General features: G+C 48.1%; 1 protein-coding gene; it reads right to left on the bottom strand.

Moving 5' to 3' along the window:
* Positions 1 to 1,826: 1,826 nt before the first annotated feature.
* On the bottom strand, positions 1,827 to 6,321 carry GSTUM_00005776001 (uncharacterized protein). XM_002837827.2 has 9 exons: positions 5,709 to 6,321; positions 4,644 to 5,630; positions 4,437 to 4,580; positions 3,887 to 4,244; positions 3,671 to 3,831; positions 3,399 to 3,544; positions 2,951 to 3,341; positions 2,021 to 2,701; positions 1,827 to 1,950 (listed from the first exon to the last, which is right to left on the bottom strand). Exons 1-9 carry the CDS (start codon positions 5,995 to 5,997, stop codon positions 1,919 to 1,921), a joined length of 3,189 nt encoding a protein of 1,062 aa, XP_002837873.1. The 5' UTR covers positions 5,998 to 6,321; the 3' UTR covers positions 1,827 to 1,918.
* Positions 6,322 to 10,406: the final 4,085 nt, after the last annotated feature.

The raw sequence follows: 10,406 nt of genomic DNA, 5'->3' as shown, positions 1-10,406 counted from the left end.
AATGTTGTGATAACAAAGTAACAATGATAACCACAATACAATCTGAAGACTTAAAGATTAATCCAAGTTTGCGCGCTCTTTTTAAGAACAGGGTTGAGCCTGCCATTTATATACCCCTTTATCATTACACGAGTACTGCCTCATACCAAGGAAATCTCTAGAAGATGCTAGAATACAATAGTATATATACTCAGTCATGTGGCTGTGTCACATGACCAACACAGCCCCATCACCGGATAGGAATGGAATAACGTAATTTCCAACAACATGGCCTTCAGAGGTCGAGTACGATACTTTATTATAGCTCACCGCTGCTACCAAGTTACCGGTATTGGGTCTTTCACTGACGATGTGATTTAGGTCTCTCCTTTGCCTCGGCAAGCTCCGGGAGCGTTATGCACTCAGGGAGTGGAAAAGTGGTCAAAAGAGTAGTCAGTCACTGAGTTTGAAGCCTGACAACGGTTTCTATTGCTCAAGAACGATGTGATACTATGGTACACGAGTAGCTGCAGACATTATCACTGAGTATCGTACGGCCCCCTCGCATATTGAGGGTAGCGATGGATATTTTTCGTCTGGGCAAAGAGACCGTCGGTATCATTTCATGGTCCCTCAAAGCACCCCCGAACCCAACTTAAGCCTGATTACTGTAAAGCCATACAGTTAAGGCGGTTGCTAACGGGGTGCCTCAATGACCCAGGGCACGCATGGGTAAAATCATGAAAGCCCATTCAATGACGTAAATAACTTTTTGTTCTTTTTTTGTTAGGCACATGACAAACATTTCGCACTCCCTATTACTCGTGGGGCCCGAGGGCGTAACCCATTACATGCAGGAATAATCCTTGGGAGATACCGGTGAACCCCCAAAAACAAAACATAAACAAAAGAAGGACATAAAAACTAGTGTCGTCCAAAGTGAGCTACCGGTATCATGAAAGTGAGCTCACGTTTCGATTCAAACTTCCAGGTATATCCAACCTCAAGTGGAACCAGAACTTTACCCTAGTCGTATCTTCCACTGCTAGACTATTCGAGCACTCAACAATGGCGCTCGCTAGCGTATTTGGGGGGGGGGGGTCGTGTTTTTCAGCAGCGGACTTCGGGGTGCAGGGTGCCAGCCATGGTGTTTCATCCCGCGAGGAGGGCCATTCCAGCACACTTGTAGCGTTCCAAGCTCGGTGTGCCGGATAATCGCAGAATGTCGAGACTCGTGTGTGTTGGACGGCCTACCGGCATTCTTGGATGGAAGGGCGAGAAGCGGGGTCAGGAATGTTGTGCAAAGGGAGCTTTGTGGATGGTGTGGATACTCGTAGTTATTGCTCTGCGGTTCATGCCGTGCGGGAAAACAGGCACCAAGCGATACCGATACCGGTATGTTAACGACGGGGCCGTCGTCGTGGACCATCCTGGGGTTTGAAGGAAGTGGGTAACTCATGTCATGAACCTACCGGTATCATCATCCGTCTCCTTCAGAGCTGCTTTTAAGCTAAACTTGTCTCCGCTCATTTCTCCACATCTTCGGCTCTTGCATCTCCGCTACTCGAGTACCAATCCTTTCGCAGGAGAGTATCAATTACATCTTAGACACAAATACTCACGGCTCAATCTGGTCAAGAATGTTGGTTGGGGATTGCTCGCGTGGGAGTATTGAGGTTGGAGTGAGTACAGTGCTTGGCTCCCAGCCCCGGGCTTGCATGGTGACGACATGCGAGTTTGGCTGCCGGGCTTTTGGTTTTATTCCCTGTGGAATACACGGCACTGACTTATCCACGGACTATCACACTTTCGCAGAGAAGGCAAGACAACCCCTTTGGGAGGAGCGGTGATGGTACAGGAGCGAGTTGGATAAACAAAACACAACTAATTGGTAACATAAATATCCACCTTCCTCTCATAGTCATAAACACAAGATATCTTAGGTATACAGACTCTCTGTGATCGCGTTTACTGAGCCCCCAAGCATATATTAGTACTCGCATACTTCAATTGCAAGCAATACGAGAGAGAAGAAACTTACATCCCAACCCCTCCTTGGCAATATCCTCCTCCCTCAAAAACCCCAATGGCATCTCCACAAGGTGTCCGCGAACCGTCGCAAGCACACCCTTAATCTCACCAACTGCAACCATAGGATCGGGGTTGAACTCATCCCGGACGACGTGCCCCCACTTGATCTTCGGCTGCTGATTCTCACCGGGGGGGACACGAAAGTGCTTACCCCAGTACTCGTCGTACTCCTTCCAATTCGCCACTTTATCCGTGGGCACGACGTGGAAGACCTTTTCGAAGGCAGCGGTGTTGGCGCGTGCAGTGTAATTCCAGAAGTTCTCGAAGGTTTCTGAGAGTGGGTCTGTCACCATCAGGTCCTCCTGCGAGTCAAAGTCGTAGATGTTCGGTATGGGAACTGGGTGCATGTTCTCATCCACGGTTGTGAGGTTCGCGGCGGGGATCAAGCCGAGATGTTTTCGGAAGATTTGGCGGCGGAGGGTTGCGGCGAAGTGCGAGGCTTTGTAGGGTTTGTTATCCATTAGCGACGGAAGGGGTGTGGGGTCTTCGATTATTATCGCGATCTCGCTGTCGTGGTCGCCGAGTTGGGACCTGTCGTTTAGGTTCGCAGATCCGCAGATTACAATCCTGTCATCTGCTATTAGGAGTTTGGAGTGCGCGTAAAGCTCCTCGGAAACGAAGGCGTCGAGTTCTTGCTGGGGGTCGCCGTCCCAGGGCGCTGAGCGGATGTCGCCGCCGCCGAGCATAGAACATTGGGAGACCGAGTCCCACTCCGGGCCGACGGAGGAGCGCGGAGCGGATTGCTGGTATCGGTTGTATTCGTCGCCACCGACATTGCCGTATCCATAAGCTCCATAGGTTCCGCCGACCTGCTGGTCGTGGCCTTCTGCCGCGGCAGGGTAACTTACACCGGAGCTTGCCTCGCCCGCAGCCATTGCACGGCCAGCGTTGATACGGTCGTAACTCCTCAGATTGTAGAATCTGATATATTTCTTTGGATCGACACCAGCCTTTGCGATTTGCTCCATTATCGAGTAGCCTCTGTCGTTGTTGATAGACCGGTATTGGAATTCCATGATTGCCCGGATCCCAAGGCTACCATCATCCTTAAGGTCGCCGGCAAAGGCTGGAACTGCGGGGATGACGATTATCATTTTGAATTTCTGGTGCTCTCGGTCGGCACGGAGAATTCGATCGACAATTGCACGACCAATCTTGTTGAGTATGGGGTTCTGCTTGTCATCTGTTGCGGTGATGAAGAACTGGTTTTCAATGTAGACAAAGTGCGTCGCCGCGCTTATTATCTCGATATATGCGTGTGCAATCGAGTGCTAAATTGTGATAAGTTAGGACACAAGTCTATTAGAAAACAAGCAGTTGAGGCTCACCTCTGTTGCGGGGAGTCCGTGACTCCATTTAGACGAACTCCTGACAATCTGACACCGTACGCCCTCCACTTCGTCATGTCTCCTCTCACTGTATGCTTTTTCCTCTTCATAACCGCCCCGCGGTTCATCATAGCCATAATCGTCACCTTCGAGGAGCTTCTTTCCAACATGATGAACTTTATCTTTTATCTTATGTCGGTAGTGCCCTCTATCATGTAGTATGCGATCGTCAAGCGGTTGGAATCTCTCTTGTTTCCTCACTTGGTATTTACTATAGTATATGAAATTCCATCGCCCAATGAAATGTCTTTGGAGGTCCTTCACAGAAGGACCGATTACGGACAGTGCAACGTCAGACCATCCCATTCTAGAGTGCTCCTCGCGCTTGACCTTGTTTTGTTCCCAATGGTCGACGGTGTGGAAATCCATAAACCTTGATAGAACATAGGTTGGTATGCGGTCATAACTACCAATCAAAGATTACTCACCTGGAGTTGTTATAATCCTGGCCTGGGAAAATAATTGCCCTAAGGTCGCTCGGGTGTGCATCAGCGATTGGGTGATGGTTCATGTCCCAACGGCCGAAGCACAAATCCAGTCCACCCATGAATGCAATTTCTCCGTCAACGAGGCACAGCTTTTCATGGTGTGCCCAATACATAGTCACACCATCCTTCATGCCGTACAACCCCTTAAGCCCATCTCCTAGCTGATAAGTTCCTGTAGTCACCTTGTTCCAGATGTCACTTTGAATGGTTGGCCTATCCGGAAGATGGTCGGGATGTCTGAATACAGTGATATTGGGGTGAAGGTTCTCAAGCGATGTTTTGGTGTGATGTGAGCTAACTGTGGTGACCCCACCGGCCTCACGAGAATGCAAAATGGGATATTTAGTTTCTAACATCTCTAGGGAATCAAAGACAAAGGGGAGGGCAGCATCCGAGGCAAGAGAGGAAAGAACGGATAACGATTTGGGGGAAGGAATTGAGGGAACGAGGTTTGAGACATAGGGCAAAGGGATAGGTTTTAAGTACTTACGTGTTAGGGCTTGAGTAACTTCCTTGTACACGATGACATTAATCTTAACTCCGCGTTCTGCTGCAGCCTTAAGCATCACATCGATTCGATATTGTTCATTTAGCTTAGGAGGCCGGCGGAGGTAGAGCTCAGGACTCAACCACCCTAGCGATGAAATATTAGTTTAATCTCTGACGAAAAATGATTGGGATAAACTCGAGAACGTACAGTCCAGGATCCAAATGCTCTGATGAGCATTCTCTATGGCAATGCTTACAGCATACATATAATCTTTTCCATCAACATACCACTTTACTCCATTTCCAGTCTTTTCCCGGGCAAACGAGTCAAACCTATTCTCTGTTTGCTGAGCCGGGGCTCCGCTCTCGCCCGGGGCACCATACTGGGCGACAGGCTTGTGGGCGCTTGTGGCAGGGAAAAGAGTACGGGCGTACGAGTGTAGCGAACTGGTGAGCGCACCGGTAAAGGTCTCGAGTGCAGAAACTGCGGAGCCACCAGAACCAGCAGAAGGTTTGGAATGAGGATTGGCGGGGTTAGTATTCTCAAATTGAACAGCTGTTGAGCCGCCAGTTGGGTAGTCGACTGTTCCCGAGTCGTGCCCGTAATATGCTTGCTGCTGTTGAGCCGAATGATGCTGAGGTTTGTAGTGCTGGCCTGCGGTAGCTCCACCCGCAGTGACTTTTGGTGGTGGAGGCAACGATACATATACTGGACCGCCCTGTGAGACAGCGGGGTGGTTTAGAGGTTGGTGGGGAGACTGGTGAGGAGGAGCCGGATACTGCGATTGTCCGTGCCCTCCTTGCGCGTATCCCCCATATTCCTGCTGCGGTGGAGGTGGAGGATAGCTGTAGGGTGCACTTCCGCTGCTATATCCGCCGTATTGTTGCGAAGTGGGGGGTGGGCCAGGAGGAGGGGGATATCCTTGGAAGCCTCCCGTTGCATAGAGAGGAGGTGCTGGTGGCCCTTGAAACCCCCCATAGCCTGGGGAGGCGGGTGGGTAGCCTTGCGCAGGCGGCGGAGGTTGATACCCGGCCGAAGTGTAGACACCGGGTCCGTACGAGGACGGTTGGTGACCTGGGTGCTCAGAGCCTGTCGCCGGATATCCACTCTCATGCGGTGGAGCTTGGTATCCGTGTCCAGGCTGGTCACCATAATGCTGTCCGTGAGGTGAAGGTTGATAATTCTGTTCTTGTGCTGCGTATCCGTAAGGGTTAGCTGGGGGATACCCATAATTCCCATATCCCCTCGTTCTCTCTTCACGGCTGCGCTCACTGCTTCGTTCGCGACTCCGAGGGCGCCCAGGGCTACCGTATTCCCCGCTATCTTCTTTTTCCTTTTCCCTGCGCTTCCTCTCCTTTTTCTCCTCCTTCTCACGTTTCCTATGTCCCTTCTCGCGGTAATATTCACCATCTCTGACCCTACCAGGCTTCTCGTCACCAGAATACTCACGGCCCGAACCCCCGTCGTACCTCTTTTTAGAATGCTTTTCGTAACGATAATCATCCTCATCGCGACGCTCGGGTGAGCGTGAACTAGAACGATATTTACTGGATTTCCCCATATTTCGCTCGGAGATATTATTTCGACAGACTGATTATGGGAAAGAGGCCCAAGACTCAAAAGAGGGGTGGGGGGGTGAGGGAGCCTTTTTCTTTAAGCTCCAACTTCCATGGGCGGGGGAGTGACGTAGGCAATCTTGGAATGTGGGTGATGCAAGGGCCCCATCAAGCCCTGAGTTACTCAGGGACTGGTGGATGGTGTGCTCGTGCAGTAGAAAATTTCACCTCGGGCTTCTTCTCAGCTGGACAACTGCCCTTGTCTTCTTCCTCCTTTGTAATACTGTCCTCAAGTACTTGCGCCCTAAGAACCGGCACTCCGCCGTGTGATAAAACTGGTGAGATACAGGCAAGATCAGATCAAGGAATGTCGGGAGGAAGGAATGTCGGAAAGTCAGCTATGACACACAGTCCGGACTGTGGAATACGCAGAGCAACCCACCACCAAGGCCCATAGCACAACACCATAAAAGACCCGCCCAAAAAAAGCTGCGGATTTTGAGGGCCCTAGTGCCAGGTGCCTATGATATCGGTATCTATGTGCGTACCGGTGCTCCAGTATCTGTGTTCCTGACATAAACCTCCGCGGCGAAATCCCTCCCGATACAGGTTTGGGTTCCACCCATCTTGCTTAGTGTGCCGCAATCGCAGGACAACACTTGCACCTTTCAGCTGAAGATGATTACGACTCAAATTGGAGAGATGAACCGATAATACAGTCCTGCAGGGTGTAAGTACGAGTACTCGAGTGCGGTATTTGCCTCGCACCAACCCTCCCCAACTACTGATGATAATACAGGATGCCGATACTTCCGGGCACATTACCTGCATGAAGTCCGAGATACGAGTAAATTTAGCATTTGTATGAATAGCAGGTAACACTCCAACTTGTGGTTCAGGAGAATATAAACTCTTGAGTTCAAAGTCCGTAGCTCCGCAACCATCTGTATCCGAATGGTATCACACTTTGGTCACCGTGTTTATGGGGTCCCAAGGGGTTTGCCCAGAGAGAGACGGCCAAGGTTAGGGCTCAACATACCCATTTCGAACTAAGGATAAGCAAACCTCGTTGAAGTGATAGTCAGGAACCAATATCGTGGAAGGAAAGGTGTACTAGTACGCTACCGTACAAACTATTCGAGAACCATAACCCTATCACAGCTGGGTAGAAACCTTACACATATATCGTGAGTTGCGAGAATGGGAAGGGGGTGAAGGAAATGATGATACCCGGTGGGAAAGAAGGAGTTTGGATGAAAATGTTATGGATGATGGTGGTGAAGAATTGTTTGATACTGCTCAATGAATTCTTTAGCACGAGGACCAAGTGTACCCGTATCTTGCGAACCGCCGGTATTTTCAATAGCAGTCGCCGCATAAGCTCGGATTGTTTGCTACTGTACTAGTACAAATACAAGTTCGAGTACTGGTAGCTGACCATCCTCTGCGTGACCAAAGCAAGAGCTTTCTCCCTGGCCCTCATCCACTCTTTCCCCACCGGTAGACTACCGCTACCTCCCCTGTGCCTGTGTCTCGCTACAAGTACGGGTACCGGTACGGTTGCTTACTGTAGTACCGGTGTGGGGCTAGGGTATAAGTGATGGGATGTTTGTGTATACAGGGTGGTCTGTACCCTGCAAAATTTCCTGTTTAGGAGGTGTCTCGATGGGTGTGCTTTTTTTCTATTTCTAGCCCAGTCATGTCCTCATAGCTAGACAAGTTCAACCAACTCCAACAACACAACAGTTTGGTCTCGGACAGTCACCATTCAAACTGGGTTCAACTTCATCCCGTTTGCTTCTCCTGTGTCAAGAAATTTACTACATCGGTATTTTAGTCAGTTTCTCTATAAGCTATTTATCGATTTACCAGTCAGGTTATCAAACAACTATTCCAACAAGGTACAACTCAGCCAACACACCATCCAACTAAGGGAAGAAAGCGGAGACCTCCCAACATTGGTGCTCTGAAATGGATTGGTGTTCAATTTGGCAACTTGTTTCATCTTACCTCAAGGCCTGTTTGCGGTTTGACTGTTTGTTCTTGTTCTTTTTGCTAAAGTCTTTTGTGTTTTGATAAAGTGGTACTATTTTGAGTGTGTGACAGGACATTGCAGACATCCTGGACTCTTCAGCTTCATCACCTTCAGGGAATTCGCAATCACCTTTGCCATTGGTGGAGCCAATTCCTAAACGTCTAGGCCAAGTATTTCAGCAAGAAAAAGTGGGGTCAGATAGGCCTCCACCACCAGCACCAGAAGTCATCAATACTTTTTACTTTCAACGAAACGGTTACTGGTATTCTATTCCAAGGTCAAAAGCCTTGGAGCCATCTACTTCAGGTCCTGAGTTTCAACTTCTATTAGAAAGGGATTTCGTTCCACCTACATTTTTTGATTGCTTATCACCAGTTCTTCCTAGTTCATCAAGTGGATCGGTATCTCTTCCTGCAGCTGTTAAAGTTATAGCACATTCACGATCCCCTCGTATTGCCTTTACTGGTAATAGCTCTTTGGGTATTAAGGAACTTTTAAGTTGGATGGAATCTTGGTTCGCTTCCATGGGTGATGAGTTTGATGTTAAGATAGTGCAGTCCAGAAGAATGAGAGTAGCACAGATCCATGTCACTTGTCCAGTTCGATCGGTTGCAGGCAATTTTATGCGACAACTTCTGGACAGTATTCGCTGGGATGAGGAGGCTTTGATGAAGGCCTTGATTGAGCAGTTCCATGATTCCGAATACGATGGGCAAGCTCAAGAGGATATCCTTTCAATTATGCGTACCATCGAGCAAGGAGACAAAACTGTGTTTGCCTGTTCCCAAAAGGTTCTTAAATTACTTCAGTGGAAGCCACAGGATTTACGACAATATGATAAGATTTTGATCCAGTACTATATCGATGGGCTGGTAAGTCAACATCTCCGGGAGATGGCAATTTTGACTGTCTTGAGATCTAACTCTAATGAGAGCCCAGCACAAGTTGTTAAAGGAGTGATGAGGTTGGCGAGACAATTGAAAATAAAAGGTTATAGAAAGGTGGGACAGAGTGATGATGATTCTGATGAGAGTGATGATGAAGAGTTCGAGGACTCTGAGGATTCTGACAACTACTCTGTTTCCAATGATGAAAGTGATTACAAGTATTCTAAGAGATCTACTAGGAGATCTGAGAAGAGAGGTAGACATTCTGAGGAAAAATTAAAGAGAAAATCCAGAAAGAGAAATTACTATCAAAAGGAAAGCTCTATTCGAGAAGATGTTGATGAATTGCGGGAAATGGTCAAAACTTTGATGAAGGCTAAGATACCCCCCTTCTTAGATGATAAACATATGACTTTAAGACAAAACCAAGATGTTATACCACTGGATAACTATGCTTTAGAATGTTCTTATAGTCATATCCCACAGCAAGGTCAATACGGCAATTGACAGCAAAGATCTGGTTATTCTACGAACCAACATGCTGAGTTTCCAAAATACCGATCAAGTCAAATGGTTCAAAACTTTGGCAATACAAATTACTCGCCAGTAATGAGTGGGGCGTTATCAACTAAGAGAGATCGACAAGAAGAGAGAATGGATAGGCCTTCAAGTCACATTACACCCAGTTCAACTTATACAGGAACACCTTCGAGAGAGCCTATTATTGGACCAAATGGTATGTTGTACTACCCTGCACGTAGTAAACAAACTTGTTATATTTGTGGGCAGGAGGGACATATTTGTCCTCATTGTCCTAAGTTGAGAGACTTCAATAAAGTAGCTAGAGCAGTTCACTTTATGCAGGATCTACTAATACGACTGCCAGGGGGTAGTGGTCTACAACCATCACAGTTTATAGAGCCTCAACAACAGGAAAAGTCAGTTAGTGCAATGGAGGTGGCAGCTATGTCTTCGGCTTTGGATGGGGTAAAGGTTCAAGTGGAAAAGCTGGTGACGGAGGAACGTAAGGATCTCCTGGTGTTTATTGAAGAGATTACTGAGGATAGTGATGATAGCCTTCCGGAGCAGGGAGTTCCTGTAATGGCTAGAGAGCGTACTCGCCGGTTTAAAGAGTTGCTACCAGAGTTCGAAGGAGAAGAGGGCCCGGCAAGTTAACGGCAAAGAATTCTGGAACATGAAGAAGTAACTCCAGGAGCAGAACCAATGAAGGAGCCAGGCAAAAAGACAAAGTGAAGACCTATTCGCATGATGGTAGGTCAGGATAGATTCGACTTTGTTGGAGCATTTTGTGATGCTCCAGTCTTGGGTTTAAACTGGGGATCTTTTTTTGATTTGGCACAGGCGGTCAAGAAAGATATTTGTCGGTTGCTAGTCCAGGAGCATACAAAGAGGTCCGAACGAGGTAAGCCTAAGGGGAAAGGCAAAAGAGTGCTAATGGATACAGGCATCTAGACTACAGGTGGTGGTAAGG

Source organism: Tuber melanosporum (genome assembly GCF_000151645.1).
Source record: "Tuber melanosporum whole genome shotgun sequence assembly, scaffold_20, strain Mel28".
In the NCBI taxonomy this organism is placed as follows: domain Eukaryota; kingdom Fungi; phylum Ascomycota; class Pezizomycetes; order Pezizales; family Tuberaceae; genus Tuber; species Tuber melanosporum.
Note: the sequence above shows the minus strand (reverse complement) of the source record. Positions and strands in the feature narration are given on the sequence as shown.

Excerpts from the sequence above, each read along its gene's own strand:
- GSTUM_00005776001 (XM_002837827.2), bottom strand. The coding sequence starts at position 5,997 with ATGGGGAAATCCAGTAAATATCGTTCTAGTTCACGCTCACCCGAGCGT. Across the intron at positions 5,631-5,708 it reads TCGGAGTCGCGAACGAAGCA|CACAAGAACAGAATTATCAA; the intron begins GTGAGCGCAGCC and ends ACGGATACGCAG. Across the intron at positions 4,245-4,436 it reads AGTTACTCAAGCCCTAACAC|TTAGCTCACATCACACCAAA; the intron begins GTAAGTACTTAA and ends GGGTCACCACAG.